General features: G+C 39.2%; 1 protein-coding gene across 1 annotated transcript in view; it reads left to right on the top strand.

Annotated features, from left to right (window-relative positions):
• LOC134448762 (membrane-spanning 4-domains subfamily A member 4A-like) overlaps positions 1-9,970 on the top strand; it is a 41,966-nt gene extending 31,996 nt beyond the window's left edge. The window contains exons 6-8 of the mRNA XM_063198419.1: positions 6,119-6,187; positions 7,074-7,146; positions 9,909-9,970. Coding sequence (XP_063054489.1) covers positions 6,119-6,187; positions 7,074-7,146; positions 9,909-9,970 — 204 coding nt within the window. The remainder of the gene's footprint in view (positions 1-6,118; positions 6,188-7,073; positions 7,147-9,908) is intronic.
• The last annotated feature ends 15,597 nt before the right edge of the window (positions 9,971-25,567 follow it).

Here is a 25,567-nt window from a genome sequence, read left to right as displayed (position 1 = left end):
ACAACTTAAGTACAGACTTCAGTATTGTGCTTAAAAGTTTAATAGGTAAGGCCTTACATGCCTTTTTAAGATCTGTTTGTGCTCTTCAATATGGTGTTTTTACCATGAAAATACATTAAGCTTAACAAAATGGAAGGTGGAAGGTTATTTAATGTTACATAGCATAATGAATAAATAAGCCTAGGTTAAAATACACTAAAAGGATGGTTAAAAAAAAGTACCCAGGTGAAAAAAGTGTACTTAATATACTTAATAAGTATGTATTTTTGTATTTAAAATATACTTCAAAAGTGTGTATTTAAATAATGTTTTTCTGAATGAATTTTGGGACAACTTATAGTACACTTAAATACACTTGAAGTATTATTAAGTAGAGCTTTAACACATTTTAAGCTGACTTTTTGGTACTAAAATCAATCTTTGCAGAAGTGTACTTAATATACTAAAATCATACTTAACTGTAAGTACATTTTAAATATACTTACTAATTCACTTTAAAAGATGTTTAATGTGTACTTTAACATGTGGTTAAAGGAACAGACCACCCTTTTTTGATTTTTACACATTTGCAGTATTTCCCGGCATTATTCATGAATGTGCATTTTCTCCTCAGTGTTTTCAGTATTTAGATTTATCGGATCAGAATTCTTAGCATAGCTTAGCATAATCACTGGAAGTAACTGGTAACTTTAGCATCAAGCCACAAGTGATCACTAGACGGAATTAAATTGCCGTTTTACACTCTGGTGAATTTTACATTCATTTTAAAGTGGTTTAGAAGTACATTTGATGATGTTTTAATTTGTACCATAGACTTGCATTGCTATGCTTAATTTGAGGCAATGCAAACACATAGACGAAAATGATATGCACATTCATGAATACCGCTTGGAAATACTGCAAATATGTGAAAATCAAAAAAGGGTGGTCTGTTCCTTTAAGTGTAACTATTTGAAGTATACAAATCTATTTCAAGGTCATAAGAAAGCACTTTATAGCATGCTGCAGAAGTACATACTTAAGTTGTGTTATTTTGGGACAACTTATAATATACTTAAATACACTTGAAATATAATTAAGTAGAGCTTTAACACATTTTAAGTTGACTTTTTGGTACTAAAATCAAACTTTGTACAAGTGTACTTAATATACTAAAATCATACTTAACTTTAAGTACGTTTCAAATATTCTTTCTAATACCAAACTTTAGCACATTACTTTTAAAATACAAATACACTTAAAATACACTTAAAATATACTACACTAATAGTATGTTTTCAAATACAATACATTTAAATACAATACACTAATAGTGTATTTTATAACACTACACTTTAACACATTACTTTTAAAATACAAACGTACTTAAAATAGACATAAAATTGGATATACTAATAGTATATTTAACAGTACCACACTTAAGCACATTACTTTAAAAATACAAATGTACTTACAATACATTTAAATACAATACACTAATAGTGTATTTTATAATACTACACTTAAGTACATAACTTTTAAAATACAAAGATACTGAAAATACACTTAAAATATAATATACTAATAGTATACATTATAATGCTACACTTTAGCCCAGGGGGGCCCAACCTTTTTTTAACCGAGATCTACTTTTGAAGTTGATGGTCTGCCGTGATCTACCAAGTCAAATTTAAGGATGTCGGTGTGAAAATTTAAGATCACCATTTATTAATCACCATTATTATGCACAAAATATTTTTAGTAGGCTACTATGGCCGTATCTTTTCAGTGCATTTTTAAAGTGTGTTGAATAGCCTATGTTTACAAAGCAATTGCAGCACTGATAGTATGCAGAGATAATTTCAGTCATACACAAGTCATAAATAACTGAAACAATTTCAAAATGATAAACATTTGGTATATAAAATGCATATGTAGGCACAAAGGGCCTATTTCTAAAATATGATGAAGCATCATGCCTTCAGTGGTAGGCTACAAATTAAAAAGGGCTCAGAAATTCACCATTTGTTATGGGTAAATAGTAGGCTAGTTAAGTTCACTTTACTATGAGAGAGAGAGAGAGAGAGAGAGAGAGAGAGAGAGAGATGAGAGAACTCATTGGATTGGTTAACACCCCTGTTAAGAATGACTTCTTCTATGAAGGTTTTTTTTTCAGCTCTCTGGGACAGTAGCACAGGAAAGGCTTTCTATTGTGAGTTTGTCCAATCGTTTTGTCCACAACTGGAGCAAGAAACAGCACAAATTGAAGTGAATTCCATACATGTCAGCAACTAACATTTCCCTTACACTCTGCACTGATGCATGTGACTAGCGATTTGGACAAAGATTCTCGCACATCGCCGCGTCATAACGCATCGTTGCGCACATGTTCTGTTACTGGTCCGATTTTACATGTGTGCACACATGAGTCAACCGCAATACCCTGAAGGTCACTTCCTAATGCTTTCCCCTCATTTTGTGTTACCGTGGGACTAATTATCTAACCAATACAGTACCAGCAGCTTGTTACATAGCCTACTTTTGAAAGACAATATTTTCCCTGTCACATTACATGTCTCGCGATCGACTGCCACTCCCCTCGAGATCGACTGGTAGCTCGCGATCGACTGGTTGGGCACCCCTGCTTTAGCCCATTACTTTTAAAATACAAATGTACTTAAAATACATTTAAATACAATACACTAATAGTGTATTTCATAATACTACACTTAAGTATATGACTTTTAAAATACAAAGATACTTAAAATACACTTAAAATATAATACACTAACAGTATACTGTATAACTTTTGCCACCTACCTCACCCTCATAGGTCCCCTGCAATCCGAAGTCAAGCTCTAGTTAGCCAATGCTAGCATAGGGCTTTTGCTGTGGTCAATACGGGCATCAAATTAGCCATCCTTATAAACCTGTACTTTCCACCCATTTGCGGGCCTCAAAATTACTTAAATGTTCATTCCGTAGAGTCGCGGGATTGTTGACATGTAAATCCAGGCACAGAGAAGTTTGATAGTGCACCATTCTTACAGGGTGTCGCAACCGCTGATATCCAAGAGCAGAGATAGAATCAGCAAAGAAGTATGTCCAGTCTGTCTACTCACTACTTTTCCGGGTGGTACTGCACTCTAGGGGCGCCAACGAGTGGATGCAGACTCCCTTTGAATTAATGGACTGCAGGCCAACCGTATCTCACTCATTTCGTGAAGTATTCACGAAAAAAATAGATTAATTTTCGTGGTGCATTCACGTTATTGCCCATTTTTCGTGGTAGGGCAACGAAACGCTGCCTATTCACTTGAATTGCCTGACTGTTGCCTAGCGACCCACTAGTTTGATGCCCTTTCGGTAGCCTACCGTCACATGGTAATCAAACATTTCAAACAAGCAATTCGCCTTTGGCTAAGCCCCGCCCTCTTTAGTTACAGTTGCTAGGTCGGACAGATAAACTTTCAATGCTGAGATATCAACGTGATTTATGCAGTGACTGCAAATTGCAGCAGTTATTCACTCATAATAAATAAAAAACGCATTCATAGTATTGTGAATATAAGTATTTATTTTCTGAACGGTCATGCGATGCATCACAGCTGTTATGGGCTCTTCTATGGGTATCGATATTTGTAACCAGCACCATGGTAAGCTGAGCTCGCATATCTTTTGAGCCCTGACTCAAACTTGCTAGACGAAAACGAAATCACACAACTTAATGGCTGTAGTCATCTTCAAAGCTACCACAGCAATGTGTAACATTAACGTTTGGCGTTTATATCTTCAGTAGCTTAACAAAGTCACGTCCATCAGCTGCTAGTCAAAACACTCCTGCCGTGACCGATAGTTAACTTTGCTAGCGGTGTTTCTTCATTAATTAGGTCAGAAATCCAAAATCCTACTCTGAAACAGGTTCGTGGTTTGCTTACAACCTTACTGAAAAGGGACATGAATGAGATGGTGTCATGATCGGAGCACACAAAGTATGTTTTTGATCCGTGTGCTTTCTAGTCGAGTGTGAGGCTGCCGAGACCCTTCAAGGCAGACTATTCAGCTGCTATATAGTAATATTAGTCCTGTTTTAGGTAAAGAGGAAAGTGATTACCACCTGTTACATCGCGGGGAAACTTGCACATTTGTCACAAATACCCCAGGCACAATTTCCAATCATATTTTAATAATAATACGACAGTATCTCGCTAACTACTTGAAAACATGCGATTTCAGCATTGAGTTCAATGGAGCGCTGTCAAAACTGTCCGAGGTTTGTCCGAGGTCGTCCTTTTGCTGCACTGTGATTGGTCAAAAAACGCTTTAGGGCGGGCCTTAGCCAAAGGTGAATTTAGATTGTATCTCTGCACTTGGATATCTGCGTTTGCGACACCCTGTAAGAATGGTGTTGTTACAAATGGTGCACTATCAAACTTCTCTGTGCCTGGATTTACATGACATGTCAACAACCCCGCGACTCTACGGAATGAACATTTAAGTAATTTTAAGACCCGCAAATGGGTGGAAAGTACAGGTTTATAAGGTTGGCTAATTCGATGCCCGGATTGACCACAGCAAAAGCCCTATGTTAGCTTTGGCTGGTCAACTCCGTCAGTTTTTCTGTGAACTCCGTAAGATTTTTCTCAACACTTTCAGGTGTTTTTGTAATATTTTCTGGGAAAAAGTGAATTCTTAAATCACTTTTTTTTTTGTTTAGGCAATAAAGGATCATTAGATCTAAGTATACAACCATGTATCTTAACCACTTTAGGTGTTTTCCTCATGGCTGCAATTGCAAAATAAAAGATAAAGTCTGAAAATGCCAATATTTCGAACTCTGTGTGTTAATAACAGTCTTACCCTATTCAGACTGGGCTTTTTTGGCATTCCTTTGGCATTCCTCCCTCATAACTCATGAACGGAATACAGTATGACTACTAAACTTGGGGGAGATGATCTTCATATGGACATCTATGAATGACATAATTTTTGTGTAATTATCTGGTATTATGACGTCATTATGACATCATTATCTTATTCTGCCCAAAATCTCGCCATAATGGATTTTCCAACTAATTTAGGTAATGCACTTAAATTTTAATGATTTTCTGCTTCAAACCACTTAAATGCTCACAAAGTTGTCTGATGCCAATGGAAATAACAAAACAATATGAAAATATATGGCGTCATAGATATGGTGAAGTGATTTTTTGTCAGACATACCTGTCAGAAAACCGTTGCCATGTCAACAGCAAAAATGATAAACCTAATCTTTCGGTACCTAACTGTAGCCAACTAAATGTTAGGAAAAGTCACAAAGTTTCGTAGTCATAGCTGAAGTCGTTAAGGAATTATACGACATCAATGTTGGTGCGGGCACTTTTAGCCAACCCCCCCCCCCCCCCCCCCCCCCCCCCCCCGTTCTGGATAGGGTTAAATTAAAATTTAAATATATATATATATTAGATATTATTGTACATCTATGTAACTAAGTATCATTACAATACAAATCAGAGCTAAAGATTCTTGTTGGACTATTGTAATAATTTAATTATGAACTTTTCTTGTGTCTGACGGAGTTGACGAAAATCTAGGTGTGAAGGTAAACATGTTAATTTGTTAAAAATGCCTTTTTACCTGGAGCCTATATTTTTACATCCCTGAAAACTACACATCTTTATCTACATGAATATTTAACCATCAACAACATATTCTGCATTTTCAAAATCAGGTTTTTTTTATTTTTTATTATTATTTATTATAGTTATTCTTTATTAAGTCTAAACAACTAAAAGTTCTCAGTAAAAGTACAGATACATAAATGACCCTCGTCACTGTCCTCCACAGCTGTAAAAGTTCTAATAATGTAACAAGTAATAATGTATTTGTGTTTCCTCCCCTACCACAGAGCAGGGCACTGGGTATTGCTGGTGTGATGCTGGTGTTGTCACTGCTGCAGTTCAGTGTCTCCATTTGTGTGTCAGCCTTTGCCTGTAAAGCCACCTGCTGCACCGATACTCAGGTGAGTGAGTGTTACTGTAAACCAAATCCGTCCAATAGCACCCCCTACTGTCCACATCTGTCACAGGCAGTCAATTGACGGTTTGTTATTATCACTTGTTTGTATTTGGTTTTGTAGCAGGTGAGATACATGTCAAGCCAGGCGATTCCAACCACCCATCAGGCTGCTGCTTCACTGAACCCTCAGGTAAAGACTGAACCAACAAATAATAAAAGTCAGTTGTCAAAAAGTGAAATAATCTGGTTGCATCTGATCAAGACGTGCCACAGTCAATTAACACGTGTATAAATGGTAAATGGACTACCTTAAGTCCACTCCTTCTGGCACTCAAAGTGCTTTATAATGTATGCCTGACATTCACCCATACACACACCCGTGGCGGCAGTGGCTGCCACGCAGGGTACCACCCTGATAGCCTGATTATCATCGATTTTCAAATTTCTTCGAGACTTGGTCTGACCAAGAGCATAACAATTAACATTTTCCAAACGGCATTTCCTAAATTGGCCTCCCTTGGTTGCTAATGTTTGTTTGCTTCCCAACAAAGTCGGAGGTGTCCCCGTATTTGCGTGAACTCAGAAAGTACTTGCATTGACTCTGACCTGACTGGTAGTCAAGCTGTTGCGTCACTAGGAGGGCACGGCCTGGCTACCACCCTGATACCATGGGGATTTAGAGTAGATAAACTTTATTGATTCCCAGAGGGAAATTGATGTGTCAATTTACTTACATAAATGCAAATAGTGCGCACATGGACATTTCAAGATACATGTAACACACTGCTCTGGTTGCACCGGATTGTCAAATTAGGAGCGCGTAGGGCGTATTTCCTTTGTTTTTTTCATATCATTTCACTACCCATTTACATTGAGACAGCAGATGATGGCTTACATGATTTGAAAACAGCTGATGAATATCACAGGTCATCAGCGCATCAAAAGGGAAAGATCTTACAATATATTTGATAGGGAGGTGCATCTCCATTCGTCCACGCCACCACGATATTAGCTCATGACATTCACAGCAAATAGGTTTTAGAGTGATATTATAACTGCTGTCTTCTTTTCCGCAGGTGATGTACCTTCCCAACCAGGGCTCCTCCCCTTCCTGTCCACCTGTCTGCTACTCCACTGGCCACCTCTCAGGTACACCAGGAACATTAGAGGCTGTTTACACAGATATGGATATTTTTGGAAACACATCAGTCTCTGCCTCTCGTTTAGGCCTACACATAAACAGAGTGTTAAAAAAACCCTTACAAAAAAACAGAATCCACCTAATTTCAAGAAATTGCTCATATGTACTGGACGTCCCGGTAAAATATAATAGGATATTCTGTATGTGTTTGCATTGCCTAGTTTAACAGTATACCCAAATCTATGCATAACAATGCAAGTCTATAGGAACAAACAAAACATCATCAAATGAACTTATAAAGTACTCTAAAATGAATGTAAAATTCATGCAAAACAGCTATTTACATTAATGCCGTCCTGTGATCACTTGTGCCTTGATGCTTGATCCTCCCATTCACTTCCAGTGATTATGCTAAGATGTGCTAATAATTCTGATACCAATACATCTAAGTAGGCCTACTGAAAACACTGAGAAGAAAATTATATGCACATTCATGAGTAATACTTGGAAATACTAGCCTGGTCCTGACCATCCCATAATACTACCATTTCCATTTCGTATTCATGGTCTGGTCTTTGTTTGATCTGACGCGATTGCAGGAAGCAGGAAGGGCATTTTCGGAAAAATCAGGATTTAACTTCTAAGTTGTTGAACAAACATGTCTGACGTCTATCTATGGCGATGTAGGACCGTTTAACAGACATGTCTGACAGAACATCCTAAATAAGATAAAATTACAATGTAGGGACGTTTGTCAGAACACCGGTGAAAATCCTACCGGTCAACATCGCTCCACAGAGGACAGGTACCAGACGTAGTGCGGAGCCAAGTGTCTTGGCGGGAGTACGTAGGATGGGGCGCGAGGCTATGGAAATACTGCAATTATGTGAAAATCAAAAAAAGGGCTGACTGTTCCTTTCAGGGGACTTAAGTGTAAGCTAGCCTACCTATCACAATTGAGTTTCCATTTTATTTTTATCCATATGTTGTGTTTACAGATATACATAAAAGATTTTCTTTTTCTTTTTTAAATCCACATTTAAAAATATCCGCATACGTGCCACCATCTATTGTTAAACTAGAATGGGCACTCGGTAGAGCGCAAACCTTCGCCTACGCCACTTATTTTTTTCTGGCCATCTTCAGAGTGTGGGGCATAACATTCTCCAAATTTTGGTGTTAGTTTCATTTAAATCGGACTGGAATATCATAATATTACATTTTTGGCCCAGTCTTGACCTCTTATTCAATTCAGCATGCACACGTTGTTCTGGCATATAGTGCTTGGCAAAGAAAAACGTTTTTGACCTTTTCGTGACCTTGGCTTTGAGCTTTGACCCAATCACTCCCAAAAAGTAATCGATTGTTCCTTGGGTCATGACCAATCATCCCAGTAAATTTCATGAAAATCGGCGCAATTTACGTTTTTTCCCTTTTCGTGACCTTGACCTTTGACCCAATCACTCCCATAAAGTAATCGATTGTTCCTTGGGTCATGACCAATCATCCCACTAAATGTCATAAAAATCGGCTGAATTTACGTTTTTGACCTTTTCGTGACCTTGACCTTTGACCCAATCATTCCCAAAAAGTAATCGATTGTTCCTTGGGTCATGACCAATCATCCCACTAAATTTCATAAAAATCTGCTCAATTTACGTTTTTGACCTTTTCGTGACCTTGTCCTTGACCTTTGACCTAATCACTCCCAAAAACGAATCAATTGTTCCTTGGGTCATGACCAACCATCTCACTAAATTTCATAAAAATCGGCTCAGTTCTGTCTGAGTTATACAAAGTACAAACAAACATTTTGACCTTGACCTTTGACCCAATCACTCCCAAAAACTAATCGATTGTTCCTTGGGTCATGACCAATCATCCCACTAAATTTCATAAAAATCGGCTCAGTTCTGTCTGAGTTATACGAAGTACAAACAAACATTTTGACCTTGACCTTTGACCCAATCACTCCCAAAAACCAGAGCCATCTAATAACAGAGTTACGCCACTCCCATAGACCTCTATGGACCAATCTTTCCACAGCAATGGCGGCTCTCATGGAGCCTCACGGAGAGTTAACATGGAAATCCCCATTGACTTTAGTTCTATTAGAAGTTACTTAGTTCCAGGAGGTGGCGGTATAACACAGAAAATGTGGTAAAGGTCGTGTAATTTGTTTGTACTTAATCTTTGTTTGGTATGTGATGGTTCTGTGTTAGTTTCCAACGAACAGAAGTTTACTGTTAAGAAACATTTTAATCTACGCGAATCACATCACCAACCGACTTCCTGGTCCCCGGTTTGCGCAACTCTGTTATTAGATGGCTCTGCCCAAAACTAATCAATTGTTCCTTGGGTCATGACCAATCATCTCACTAAATTTCATAAAAATCGGCTCAGTTCTGTCTGAGTTATACGAAGTACAAACAAACAGACAGACATATTCACAAATAAATACACGGCGGGCAAAACATAACCTTCTGGCGAAAATAATAAATGTATGGGTGTAGATCAGTGGTTCTCAACCTTTTTTGAACAAACGCCTCCTGGGCATCCCCCTCGACCACATCCTGAGCCTGCCAACGCCCCCATTACTATTTAAATATTTCAGTGGACTAATACTCCCTATGCCAACTAAGCACCATCCTCTCTCAACTGTATCCCCCCCCCCCAGGGCTCCCTAAAGCCCCCTGGGGGGCTGTATGGCCCCCGTTGAGAAATACTACTGTAGATCAACCTGCTTCCTTCCTGTGTATTCCTTTTCCAGACACCTGCTGCCTTCCCACCCACCGTGGAGCCTCCTGCTTACAGCAAGAGCTGAGGGCCTGAGGAGGAGAGGTCAAGATCTGAGGGCCTGAGGAGGAGAGGACAAGAGCTGAGGGCCTGAGGAGGAGAGGTCAAGATCTGCCCCAAACCTGACAAATAAAATAACTACTCAGGAGCCTGCATATGGCATTGAATTGGAGACTGTCAGATTTTTTTTACATTAAATGTAAATAAATAAAATGTGTGTCTTAGCTTATATTTTTGATTTTATATTTAGTTTCCACTTTATAATCCATGAATATACAGTACTTGACATTGCAGCACAGCCACAGCACAGTACAGCAGTGTGATACAGTACAGTACAGTAGCCTGCGTTACGGTACATTGCAGTACAGTACAGTACAGTAGCCTACGTTACCGTACATTGCAGTACAGTACAATGCAGGACTGTCTGATGTTACTCTTTAAGCAGATGCAGGGAATGTACCACCGATAGCTTTTTAATACCCAGGCCTACTATGAAATCACAGCTCCTGATATGAGCTCATATAGCATATGTACTGTTTACATGTATTATGTACTGTTTACATGAACACATCGCTTGTTTATCTTGTTTTTGTTGGATCCCCATTATTAAAAGTTACAACTAAAAGTATTAAAAATTGCAACTAAAGATTATGCAAAGAATCAATACAACAACATATTACAGTATAGAAGCAAAAGACCTTCAAAATACACAATTGACTGCAATCTGCTAATAAATATCAATTTATCAATATCAACCATCTTAAAAATAACTATTTCCTAAAAGTGTCTTAACTTGTTTTTTTTTTATTGATTTATTTTTTTAAAACTGGATTTAGAACATATTTCTCTGATAAAAGTTGGCATACTGTTCCATCCAGTGATTGCTCTGTATCCCAGTGTTCGCTACAGTAGGGCATTAGTGTTAGCAGAGGGTACTACAAATGCTCCTGTCGTTGCAGACCTTGTATTATAAATATGAGTGTTAGAAGCTATACAGAATCTGCTATGTTGTTTCAGAGGGGGTTTATTATCTTAAATTGCCCGTGTTAAGGTCAATAAAGTCACTATAAAGTCACTGTTTTTCTTCTATTGTTTTACTGTTGTTTGTTTTTCTGTGTTGGTGTCATGTGTCCTATGTGTTCTATGTGTTTTTTATGATGCTGCAACCTCCCTGTCTCCAAAGCAAATTTCTCCTTCGTGGAGACTAATAAAGAAACCTAACCTAACCTAACCTAACCTAACCTAACCTAAATATATCCTCAACTTTTAGCCAGTGTAAAGAAAAGTGCATATAATGCTGGTGTATTGTGAGCATTGGAGGACTTGTCTTGCTGCCTTGTTTTGCACTACCTGAAGTGTAGCTAGATGTGTTCTACATACATTTATTAGACCATACTATGTTACAGTAGTCCACCTGACTCAGAACCGAGGCACTAATCACTGTTTTCATCTCTGTGAGAGCTGATGTGTATTTGGTGGATGCCATACACTGTTGGGTCATCTGCATACATTGCAGCCTTTGGCATCTTTTATAGTAAATGGAAGGTCATTGGTGAAGATGGAGAACATTAACGGGCCCAAACAACTTCCTTGTGGTACCCCGCATTTAACCTCTACTTAGGGTTGCCACATTTCAGTGGTAATAATTCTGGACGCATTGATGCGCGAGCACGAATCATTAATGATATGTGTTTATTTCAATGGGTTAATATGAAGCTGTGCATCATAAAAAATCGGGACAGTCCAGGAATTTACCGGGACAGACCATAAAAACCGGGACAATCCAGGAAAAACCTGGACATGTGGCAACACTACCTCTACTACTCCATCAGGCTACGTAAAAACGAGAGATGCACCAGATCCTTATTTTTAGGATCCTACCGGATACCGGATCCACTGCTTAAGAGCCTGCCGGACGTGGACCCTGTGAGAAAGCCTATTATCCTGCCGGATCCGGAACCGGATCCTGGATCCAGTGCATCTCTACCTTTAACAGCTCCTGATATGAGGTGATTGAGAGAGTGAGGAAAGACTAACAAGAATGCTAACTAACTAAAGCACATTGGGCTGTTGTTGTTGTCACCTCGTATTGACTACATGCACACATTGCTTCACTGCAGCACTGAGGTGGAACAGGTTTGGCCTAACAGGTTTTCCACAGAAGAAAGAGATTGCAACAAAGCAACTGAGCACATATTTTATGTAGCCTAAAGTGTGTGTGTGTGTGTGTGTGTGTGTGTGTGTGTGTGTGTGTGTGTGTGTGTGTGTGTGTGTGTGTGTGTCTGTGTGTGTGTGTGTGTGTGTGTGTGTGTGTGTGTGTGTGTGTGTGTGTGTGTGTGCGTGTGTGCGTGCGTGCGTCTTCTCCCCTCCCCATCATGATGAAAATTGAAGCAATTAGTGTCATAGCCGTAGCTAAAATCCAGCACCTTTTCCCTAACGTCCACATCGCACAGCAGACGCTGACCATGTTATAAAATGGCTTGGACTTAACAGTCATACTACACAGGACATTATTCACCAACCGCGCAGAATTGGGGGCCGAGGCGTCCCAAATATTGAATGGCTTTACACCTCTGTTAAGATTGCCCATCTGATCAACATGTTGAACAACGACGACCCAGCAGTCAGACAGCTGTCACGTGAATCGCTTCTCCTACATCTACAGCGACGCAAAATACCTGCTGCCTCCACAAATGAGCCCCAGTTCCTCGGGTTCAGACTGAAACAAAACAGAAAATTGGACATCAAGGCGGCGGGATTTGTCGTGCACTCTGACTGGATTGATCTAAACGACCTTTGCCAACGCACAGGAGTAGAACTCAACTGGTTGGGACCCGATGGAACAGCCGTAGCGCTAGAAGACGTATCTAATCATCAGATATCCACCCTGGTGGTTTTGAATTCAAATACCTCACCCTGCCAACTACAAATTAAGAACATTAGACATTCCCTCCTACATCACAAACAAGAACAAAATGTGCAACATTGGAAAAGTCTAAAATTACTGGGGAAGTTAGCGCACCTTCAATCTGCTGACCAGTCAGTATAACATTCTGTCCTAAAAAACAAGTCCATATCAGAAGAAATCCTCATTTTTGTAATCAAAGCAAGACTACAATGCCTCCCAACTAGATACAATTTGGCAACAACCCCTCACAATTCAACCCAAATTGCATATGGCTTACACATGGTCACGAGAATGAAACTGTAGCCCACATTGTAAATGGATGCCATTATTACAAAGGACAGTATGTGGCCAGGCACGACCGCCTTGTCAGTCTGGTTGCAAAAGACTTGAAAAACGTTAACATTGGATATGACTGCAATTTTTTCCTACACAATACTGTGAAAATGGACTGGTTTAACCATAACCATGATGTTGATAATGACTATTTTAAAAACATCCCAAATACTCCAGACATTGTAATGGTAAACACTTCAGATAATTCTGTGCTTATTGGACACCTGCTATTATTCCAAGCTACTGAGCTACCAACCATTACAGGAACACATCCTCCAGCTTGGATATCAATGCAAATTAATAGTCCTAATTTTTGGTAGCTTAGCCCACATACATAAGAATGTTGTCAGACGGCTGCAGATTGCGGGACTGCAGAAAGGGAGCGCAACAACACTGGCAAAATTGTGCTCTGTTTCAGCTATAATAGGTAGCATGCAAATATGGAGACGAAGATGTTATGTTTATCCTTGAATGATGTATCATCTTTTGTAACAACAATGTTGGCATAAGTAAGTGTGTAAGTCTTTTAAAATCTGCCAGCCTGTCAATAGCCTATTCCAAAATATTTGGATCTTGTACCTTAATGCTTGTCTCTTGGGTCCAAATAAAAGTAATCAAGTGTGTGTGTGTGTGTGTGCGTGCGTGCGTGCGTGCGTGCGTGGCTGTGTGTGTTTGTGTGTGTGCGTGTGTGTGTGTGGCACTAGGCCTCTCTGCCACAAGCTTGGCTGCACTGGCCATAAGGTATAAAGGGCATTTGCCCAGTGGACTGTTGATGATTTTGGCCTGCTCCTCCCCTCAATGTAGTGGTATCAGTTCTTATTCAGCAACAGCAGACCTCTATGTGAGTCAGATGTAGCCCCTTAATGCACGCCGTACCTCCAATGGCACGCTGTAATAGTCATTGAAAAGATAACTACCATAGTGACACTGACATGACACAGGGCCTTTAGTAATGCACCAAGACTTGAGTCATTGCCATTCTGGTAACAACAAATGTATCTGTTGTGATAAAAATAGTTCATATTAGAGGTCTTAAAATCTTTGAAAAGATAACTGCCATAGTGACACAGGGCCTTTAGTAATGCACCAAGACTTGGTCATTGCCATTCTGGTAACAACAAATTTATACCGCTTAAGAGGGCTGTTGTGGTAAAAATAGTTCACAATAGATGATTTATAATCTTGCCACAGACTTCATTATCTCTCTCAATGCCTGGCGGACCGATCTTGGCTGAAAACGCCCGGCCTGAATTTGTGTCCCAGCTCAGCCCAGTTCAGGAGTGTTTTTTCCATTGTGGTCTACAGTATTTGAAAAGGATTCGCTGCTCACTACAGGCCTGCCATTTACACCAAAAAGTGTCAATCAATCATATAAGTGTTCCTGAAAATGTTGAAAAGTGTCATTCTTTTAGTGTTCCAGCTTTTTTCATATACCAAGATTTTAATAATAAATGGTACTGGTATGATGGTGTGGTTTGATATGCTCATATCTACACTACACCCTCAGACCACTTTGTACACCTTTTGCAACTTGCATGAGTTTGACTGAAACCAGTCCAGTGTAAATAGGTCATCGGTGTGCGTTTTTTTCTTCATTGCTCGTGTAAATAGGTCACCCCTATAACCACATTGGCATGTTTTCCATGAACTAGACACGAGACGCAGTCCTGTTGTCTCTGGCTATTGTGCTAGCCACACGACAAGGCCACATTGCAACCACATACATGTGGAACTGGTGCTGTAGGCTACATTAGTAACAAGGCACGACACAAGAAGCTCATTCTGACTTGGTGGGGAAGAACTGTCACAAGGTAAGTTAGAGCAGTTTTATCTTCTTCATTTTAATTCAAGTAGGGCTCATTGTCCTTTACTTATACTTGGGCAGCGGTAAGTTTACCCTTCCACAGGTCAGTGTATGTCAGCGATTCCCAACCGTTTTTGGCCGAGACCTCATTTTGACTTCTCAAAATTCTGGGGACCCCATACACATTTTTTCACAACCAAAAAAAAAGAGTTAATACTATTAATACTATTTATTTCAAAAAGTGTAAGATTTTATTCTGTATTCTGCATTCAGAGTATTAATTGTAATATATTATATTTATACATATATATTTATTTATTATTATTATATATTTTTAGTATTAATTTATTCCCTCCTAGGCATTTCAGGTGGCCCCATTTGAATCACAGGCGTCTACTAGCCATATTAGCCATATTGAAGAACTACTATAGTGTAAGAGACTAAAGTTGGATCTCGAATGGTGCACTTGTGCACTTCGGACACTATCTTTCAGTGCGTACCTGAACGCCATACACACTGAAACATGAACACTGAAGTACACAAGCGCACCATTTGAGATTCAGCGTAAGAGTGAAGCTTCCATGTCATTCTTAACCCATTGATGCCTGATGTTGCGTTGCGCAACATTGGCCCTGGCGCCTGGAGCTGCATTACGCAACATTCAGGCTCGTGAGATTTGAGACAACTTTATTAAAAGTCTTTGCTTGTCTGAGATGAATGAGCACATTCTAATGAAAGATGAGGGTCTTAGCGTTTAAATGCCTTCTTATTGCATGTTTTTATGTGCTTCAGAAGCTGAGATATTTAGGTTTTTATAGGCTGAGGGCAGCTTTTCTTAAAAAGGCAGTCCCTCCAGCATTTTGCACTGGGATTTTGTGATTTTTGCGGTCAAAATGTCTGATTTTGTGGCGACACATTGGTAAATGAAAACCACAATCAGTCTAAGCAGAGAGAGAGATTCAGAAACACACTTCCTATTTAATAGAATAATAAAATATTGTCAAAAACTGCCAGAGCGTCTTGTAAGCCAGTGCGTCCAATGTGTAAAAAAAAATCATGGCCGCGACACTCATAAATCTCTGTCGATATTTTAGAACGACTTCGGGGGAAAACGGGACTGCGCGTTATGAAAAAATACTTGTGGGTATAGCCTACCGGTAGGGGAGACCGGGGCTAGTAGGCACAGGGGCAAGTTGGCACACCCTCATTTTCTGGCCTATTACAGGTCCAATCTTCAAAATTTCAACTCTAACATGATGCCCATCTTGAATAGAGATAATCCAACTAATTCAGAGTGATCAAGATTATAAAATCTTACAGTGAGTGAAACTTCTCTTTTTTGTGATGTCCAAACTAAGAATCGGCACCTTCCACTAAATTAGTTCTAGAAAGCTAATAGTAAGGAATAGAAACATAAAAATATTCTGTGTGATAGACAGGGTATCTAGGTATACTTTGATATTAAAACTGGAATTATGTAATGTCGGGTGTTAACTAACAGGAGAACATGATTTCAGTCAAGAGTGCTGTCCTGTTGTGTAGGGGGCAAGTTGGCACACCATTGACTTTCTATGGCCATAAGAATGTATTGGATGTATTGTGGAAAATTCTTATTCTACTACTATTTACCAATAATATGAGTATGATTGCAATATATACAGTAGCCTATAATTAATGTACATATGCTACTGTCTAGGCCTACATGCCTAAATATAAGTTATAGTCAATATTGTAGCTGCAATTGTAGCCACAATGGAGTGCATTCGTAGTGATTATGTTTCACTCCTTCATAAAGCAGTCAATGTTGTTTTATTTTACAAAACAGTAACTCATGGTATTTTAAATATTCAGTATTCAGTTTATGCATTCAAATTCAGTTCAAATTATGCGGAATATCATTGAATTTGCATGAATCCACGCGATCGCTGAATCGCGAAAAACTGGAGGGACTGAAAAGGGCTCAGGCATTCAGCACTCTTTTTTGTAGGTGCCTTAGGCGTCAATGGGTTAAACAGCAAAAAAGTAATCTGGTCAGGCATAAGTCACAAATGAAAGAGTGAATGTTTCCTGATCCTGAAGAAAAGCAGTTACTAGTCAAGTCAAGTAGGTTTTATTGTCAATTTCTTTACATGCACTGGTCATACAAAGAATTTGAAATTACATTTCTTGCTTTCCCATGCAGACATAGACTAATCTAGGTAAGGACATAGACGGTATAGACATAGACAGTACTCATACATGGACACAAGACAGTATGGACATAGACAGTGCTCATACACACATTTAAAGTGCAAGACTGGACAACAGAAGACTTGTAGAGAACATACATTAAGAGGAGGTAAAGGTACTAAAGGTACTAAAAGTGAACATAATGCATTAAATTTAGTTAAAAGCAGAGGTGTCAAAAGTAAAAGTAAAAAAAGAAACACAGTTTCCCTCCAACACAAGTTACTTATCCGAGAAATAAGGAGACCCGTGTACTTGTCTTACGATGAGCTAACTCTGCACTGGTTGGATCAAGTTTGTGGCGGGTCCTTGTTAGGTTTTCAGTGTTTTTCAGTAACAACACAGTCTATCTATCATCTCCTTAGGTGCAGTGCAGTAAATGGTGTAACAGCTATGTAATGCCATGTGCTAGTGTTGTAATTACACCACAAATGCACTTTTACTTTTGGCACCTCTGGTTAAAAGTAATTTCAACTGATTTTAGGAAAGAAATTGGAAATTGGATTTTTTTTGTTTTTTTTTGTTAAGTTCACTGTGCTTGCTGCCGCAAAGTTGTAAGATGGCAAGTCTTTATCAGTTACAAACACACAGAGGGAAAACAAGTTACTCAACAGGCTTTTTCCTATGTGCATTAAAGTTTTGGTCAGTGATATTAAAAAATATTTTAAGGAATTCCAAAATGTTTGAATACATTCCTCTAAAATCTCCATTGGGTTTTCAAAATGTAACCAATGTTTTGTGTCATATCATTTGTCATGAAAATTTACATGAAGTAAGATTCCATAGTTTTTGCTCTTACTGTAAATCTGTTTACGGCAATGTAATTGATTTGTATACCAGCATTGGACAGTTAACAATAGGCCCAAAGCAAATTGCCATGTATTCTCAGAAATAACGGTACATGAGGTTAACAAGGGCACAAATCTGAAACCGCAAAATTATTCCTTTTCTTGTACCTTAAAGTGATACTGTCCCATTTTTGGAAATAAGCTTATTTTACACCTCCCCTTGAGTTAAATAATAGGGTTTTACCTTTCTCTTATACTTTCACTGAGTCCTATGAGACCAGTTAGCCGCCAGCTGGTCTCATAGGAATCAATGTTAACTGCTAGCTTGGAGGTAAAATGTGCACTGCCATACCCAGAGAACAGTTGAAAGTACAGGAGACGGCCAAACCCTATTATTTAACTCAAGGGGAGGTGTAAAATAAGCTCATTTCCAAAAATGGGACAGTATCCCTTTAAATGATACAGAACTGTAACTAGGCCTATGCTATGTTGTACTTTTCAAAGTACAAAATTGGGGAAAGTACAAGTTTGCGCCTTATGGCATTGTATCCATGAGCTCTGGCAGTTGACCATAGCTTTACCTTTGGTTGTTCGCCATAAGCAGGAACAATACACAGAATTCTTCCCAGTCACATCTGCTCCACACTGAGATGTCTGTAAAGATGCCATTACTCATCATATTCCTCCTGGCCAGCATTCTGCCCACTGCAGGTAATAACGACAGTAGTTCATACACTGAAATGCAGAAAAATCTTGATTGATTACACATTTTTGTTTTTTTGTTCTGATATGGACAAATCAGCGGGTGAGATGGAAGTAGTAAACGCACAACATCAAAGTGATGTTTATACAGTACATTACAGGGGTGAATTTCCCAAAACCAAAGTTGCTAACTACAGTAGCTACTTTGCTGTTTTCATTGCATTTTCCCATTGTCAACTACCGAAGTTGCTAACAGGCTAACAACTTCCCCTTTGAGAAACTCACCCCAGTACAGTACTCAATTTCATAAAAACTCAATTGCTGTATCGGGGTCTCCCGCTTCTCACCTGTTTGGGGGCCCTTGCCTGAAAAATGCTGGAGACCCCTGCCATTCTTTTTTTAAACTTTGTCTATTTAGCAAATTGATCTCAGACAGTGTTTCACATAAATGTACAGTTTTCTTTTTTCGAAGAACAATAAACCCCCACGCATACAAACAACAACAGACTATCATACAAAGACAAACAAAAACCTAAACATCAAACTGCAAATGCTAAATACAAGACGTAAGTAAATAACAGCCAAACATAGCATATTAACTATGCTCAGTATATGTCCCCTTTAAGCGTTGGGGTCAGGAATAAGAGAGATATCACAAAGACCTATATGTCTTAACCTATGTGGATGCCTCTCTACACACAATAAAAGTGTATCTTATCTTATCTTATCTTATTCTGTTAATTCGCAGATGCCCTGCAGTGTTACTATTCTAACCAACGCTCTGGCCATGAACTAGCAATAATGAACTGTGATGACAATTATGGCTGTTACACAGCAGGTGAGTCAGCAGAGCCACAAATATCACATCAGAGTTTTCTGAATTTCTGTTATCGCATAATTCTCAACTGTTGTGCTTTTAGCATATCCAAATGGTGACGTCGCTTATAGGAGTTGTGCCATTCGCGAGAACGAATGTCAAACAAAGTTGTACTGCTGTGACGGGGATCTGTGCGACAGTTATGCGAACTACCGTGATGAAGGTGAGAAGAACTATAGAGTCAATAGTAATTATGTTTGTTAAATAGTGATGATTATGGTTGTTGTTTCATTTATTTTTTGTATCATTCCATTGTTGTTGTGGTTGTCTGACATTATAAGATCTGTGATATTGTTGTTTGTGTAATGTATTTACTGTGGTGCATTTATTTTAGATGTCAAAAAATCAAAAGATGGACAGAGTAAATTGAGTAGTAGACTAATTATTGTGTATGTTAGCACTGCTGTACAGGGGGAGAAATAGGATTGGGAACTTTTGGCTTAAGGGGCCCCTCATAATTAGCGGTGCAGAACTGACTCACCGATGGGCGCTGCATATATTATATATATATTTTACATTTCTGAAAATAGAGGCCCACGGGGGTGTGGAGCCCACCGGGAAATGCTTGCTATGCCAGATGGCCAGTGCAGCCCTGTATGTTGGAGTAAGCACACAACATCCTACTAATGACATCAGCTGAAATTAATAGAAAACGCAATTGTGATTCAGGGGTCCCTTCTCCCGCTTCCCATCAGTTTGGGGGTCCTTGCCCTGAAAAACATTGGAGACCCATGTATTAACATATGTGGATCTCTCTCTCTCTCTGATATACTGTACACTCTGTATTCTGTTTATTCGCAGATCCCCTGTGGTGTTACCGAACCATAATATGGAGCTGTCCAGAAAATAAGGACTGTGTTAAAGCAGGTGAGTAAGCAACTACACATGAGTATCAGAGTTTTCTGTATTACTGATATCACAGAAATCTCAACTTGTACGGTACTGATGCATCTGTGTGCTTTTAGGATATGGAAGGGGTGACATTAGAATCAAAAATTGTATCCAGCGCCGGGGTGAATGCCAGATGAGGTTCTACTGCTGTAAAGGGGATCTGTGCAACGCTCCTGGGCCAGGGGGGAGCAACAGTCTTGGGGCAGAGGGGAGGAGCAGCGCTGGGAGAGTTGGGAAGACCCTCCTGCTCCTGCTGGTGCCCCTGGCCTCCATCTTTGTGCTGCCCTGATCTGAGACCTGCTCCATCCTCCTCCCTGCTGCTCCTGCTGGTGCCCCTGTCCTCCATCTTTGTGCTGCCCTGATCTGAGACCTGCTCCATCCTCCTCCCTGTGCCCCACCACTGGCTTCCTGTGTGCAGGTTCAGATGATGGTAACATTTGCTACGTTTACATGACATATTTAATTCAGAATGAACTCACTGATTTCTGAATAAAGCTTAATTCCGCTTTGAAAACATCATGTAAACACTTAGCAATTCAGAATTAAATGAAAGATCAAAGTAAACACAACTATTTAATTCGGAATTATTAATTCAGAATTAAAAACATCATGTAAACGTAGCAATTGTATTCTTTCACCCCCGCTCTGATTTTCAGAGGAAACATTGTTGCTTGAAAAGGAAATTTGGAAAATGAAAGGAGAAACTACGTCTGTACATCACTGATTCTTGAAAGTTTGGCAAAACATGTCCCACCCATAAAAGTGCTAATTATGTTGAAAAACAATTACATTTCCATGAACAAAATAAATCCAGGTAATGATCAAGGGTATGTTACACAAAGGTACAGTAGGCTACTTAAGGTACATAAAAACTTGAATGAGTTCATGAATGTGTTCATTCAACTCTAACATGCCAACATTTTCAGTGAAAAACGCAAATCTCAAGAGCCTGAATGCAACATATGTGTCGCTCCAGGTGCCAAAGGTCAAACTGTGTCTACGCAGCATCAGGCTAAAATGGGTTAACCAGCGCAATTCAATTTAATGAATAAGACCCCCTGTCACCACCGACAGATTGGTGTCAGCATGCGTCAGAGGGAGTTTTATGTGTTTTGCATGTTTTTATATGCATATTTTTACAATATGTATTTTCAATGCTGTAGAATTATCAAAACAATTCTGCATTTTAATACAAAATATTTTTTTAAACTCTTAATTGTGTCTGGTGCTGACAAGAATCAGTGACATTTCATGCCATGTGCTATATATGTAGTAATGTCAGTTCCTTCCTAATAAAAAGCATTTTTATTTGTTCATTTATTCCACAATACATATTCTGATGGTATATTTGTAAACCACAGCCTGGGTGGGGCCATCCATTGTGTTGTATCTGCCTCTGATTTTCTTTGAAAGACTGAAAACGGATCTTTTTATGATGAACTAATAAAAATAAGATCGTATGTATTTAAACAAAATACTTTTTAGGGCTAGACACTTGTTTTTCTTTATGAACTTCTTTGAACAAAGTGTTCTGAATGTTTTACAGCCAGTCTCTAGATGTGTCTCTTGTAGCATTCAGTCTGGCAGTAGATGGCTACTAGCATTGTTTGGCTATTATGGTCTGTGATATTGCGATTCAATTATTTCTAATGGATAGAGGTCCTCGACCAGATCCACAGGAATAAATGATTAAATGGATTAACAATAAGCAAAGAGATTTTGTGATTGATTTTAGAAATCTCTAAATCTCAACTGGTTTATTGTAGTGGAGAAACAAGCACATACAGGTAATCAGCGGTGGTTTCCTTTAATAAACAGCTTGTAATGGAATACAATACGACATGGATTTGGCCATAGTAAGTAGCCTAAGTAAGTTAGGTAAACTATGTGGGTTTGACCAGTGTGTTAAGCTGAATGCATAGTATTAGGGAATGACTAAGATAAAAGAGAGTTTGTTTGATATCAGTGTGCAGACTCCTCCCAAAGCTGCATCCATACCGCACTATTATTTTGACAGTAGAGGGTGAAGAAGACGTTATGAACTAGCCTGATAAACCAGCCTAATGTGAGACCGGAGTAATTTAGTCTGGCCCCGATGAACGATACCTCCGAAGATTGTTGATGAGAACAACCTGTTGTTTTTTCAAACCGTACCGGCACTGTCAATCTTTGCCGTTGATGTGCTTTCCCAACGGTGTTGCAAGATTCGTCATCACTCCCTCAAAACCCTGCCCGCTTTGATTCAAAACAAATCTCTGCGTTGGAATTGGGTTTGCCAGACTCAGGGCACAGTGTTCAAAACTAGAGATGTACAGGATCCAAGATCCGGTTCCGGATCTGGCAGGATAATAGGGTTTTTCAGACTATCCGGATCCGGCAGGATCTTAAGCAGTGGATCCGGTATCCGGCAGTTACCTAAAAATCAGGATCTGGGGCATCTCTACTTTTTACGTAGCCTAGGCTTTTCAGTCAGTCTTTCACAACCCCAATCGCTACATGGAGTGAAAGCCCTTTGGAAGCGGCCGTTTAAGGAAGTGTGGCAGTAAGCCAGTGAGTCTTAAAAATAGTTTACGGCAACGTAATAAAAAGGGTCTACGTGTGCGAGTTGGCTATGTGTTTCAACCCTTTCGTAGGATCCGGTATCCGGTTCCGGATCCGGCAGGATGCAGTGGATCCGGTATCCGGCAGGATCCTAAAAATCAGGATCCGGTGCATCTCTATTCAAAACGTTCTCAGATCCGAGGCCAGACCCACTCGCAGCTGAACATTTTCGGCAGTCCAGTGGGTGGCGCTGGTTTACCAGGCTAGTTATGAACACGAGCTGCATTCTCATGGACATTTCTTGTCAGACTCAGTGCACACTCAGTACAGGTCACTTCATCCTTCCAACCTGGGACAACCAAGCTAAGCTTTTCTGAAGTAAAACTGAAGGGTTTTCTCAGCATTACTATTGGACTAGATAAAATGACATAGAAAAGGAATCTGAACGATATATAGGCTAGGCCCCTCGCCCCTCTGCTGTTTTTTCCCCCAATGTGGTCTTCATTTCTGCTAAATGGTTCTCTGCACACTACAGGCCTGCCATTTGCACTGACAAGTGTAAATCGTATCCGTGTTCCTCAAATTGGTGGTGCTGGGGCAGGGGTTTGACTGTAATTCATATGCCAAGATTGAAAAATAAATGGTATTGGCGTGATGGTATGGATTGGCATACTAATACTGTGAATCAAAGAAAAGGTGGGCGCACCTTGCATCAATTTTTTTCTTTTTTCTTTATTTTTTGTGCACAGACGCGTTTCGGCATGTGCCTTCCTCAGTGTGCAACCACTCAGTGGGTTGCACACTGAGGAAGTCACACGCCGAAACGCGTCTGTGCACAAAAAATAAAGAAAAAAGAAAAAAATTGATGCAAGGTGCGCCCACCTTTTCTTTGATTCTAAGTATTCATTTGGGACAGCACCCTTAAAGGTTATCAAGAAACCTGAGTGAAGCCTGCTACCTACTTGATCATACTAATACTGTACCCTTTGTACACCTTTTGCAACTTGCATGAGTTTGACTGAAACCAGTGCAGTGTAAAAAGGTCACCTCAATAACCACATTGACATGTTTTCCATGAACTAGGCAGGAAACACAGTCTGTCGTTTACTACCCTAGAAGATATGTGCCATCCTCCAGTGTTGCCAGGTGTGTCTGACCAAATCCCGCCCAAAAGGTTCTCAAAAACAGCCAAAATGCGCTAAATTCCGCCCAAATTCAACAAATTACGCTCATCCCAAGTAGCCCAATTGGGCGGGCACCCGTCCAATCTGGCAACACTGCCAGCCACACGACCACAATGAAATCTCATACGTGTGGAACTGGTGCTGTACATTAGTAGCAAGGCACGACACAAGAAGCTCATTCTGACTTGGTGGTAAACAACTGTCACAAGGTAAGTTAGAACCAGAGATTCTTTAAGTTCTCTCTGTTAGAACAGTTTGTCCTCTTGATTGCAATTAAAGCTCATTGTCTATTACTTAGGTATGAAGCAGTAACTACAGTTTAGCTTTCCAGAGGTGCCACAAAAGGCCTAGCCTACATTATGTAATGACACACCTGGCATGTAATCATTACTTCATATAGTCCTCTGCATTTTCTTCTTCATGAAAATCCCTGTAAGACTAGAACATCTTCAAATTATATTGACCAATACTGATAAGGGCCAACACCAGTTGGCAGAAAAATGTAACCAGTCTGTGTCAATGAGTTTAACCCATAGACCAATAATGTTTGTGGTCCAAGAATGTGGGCGATTCTATACATTTTTTCTATAAAACTATTGTTTCTCTCCCTAAATTTGTCACTACCGAAACACTGTGGCATTAGGAAAATGTACAATATTCTGATTTTTATTTTCGTTGATCTTCTAAATGTATGTTTTAGGTTTTTTTTAACGCTGGTGTCTTGGTAATAATCATTTGAAAATCTTTTGTTAACTCCACGCAAAGAGAAGATTGTCAAATTAATTGCATTTTTAGAACATTTTCCTGTGATTACCATAAAGATACTGATGCACATTCCAGACTCATATATTCGTTAAAATCGTAAAAAAAAAAAAAATGCTTTCAGAATACAAAAACATATTCTATCTACCATAGCTCATATCATCAAAACATTGGTAAAAACAAAAAAAATACTCTGTGATCGGTAGTGATCTTCTTTAAGGATTTTCTGATGATTTTCAAACTTGCTCATGCATTTACTGTATACCGGTACTTCAAATGGATATTGCGAATCAACTCAGCATGTCATATTATGAGCATAAGTGTAAAAGGTTTCAGTAATGACGTGAAAATCTGGGACAGCATTTTTTTTGCAAAAAACAAAAACATTTCTTCTATAGTGGGGACAACCACCACTCACGTATCATATGAATAATATTTTCCATAATAAAGAAGCTACATCTAAATTACTGTGGGACTTGATTGTCCTTTGTTTTTTATAAATATATTTTTTAGGGCTGGGACATTAATGCATTCATTTCGATTAATTAATCACACAAAAATGAATGCGATTAAAAACAAAAACTCATTTTAATCGCACTATAATATAGCTACATAGT

Source organism: Engraulis encrasicolus, chromosome 5, assembly GCF_034702125.1.
Source record: "Engraulis encrasicolus isolate BLACKSEA-1 chromosome 5, IST_EnEncr_1.0, whole genome shotgun sequence".
NCBI lineage: Eukaryota > Metazoa > Chordata > Actinopteri > Clupeiformes > Engraulidae > Engraulis > Engraulis encrasicolus.
The sequence above is the reverse complement of the archived record's forward strand: the minus strand, read 5'-3'. Positions and strand labels throughout refer to the sequence as shown.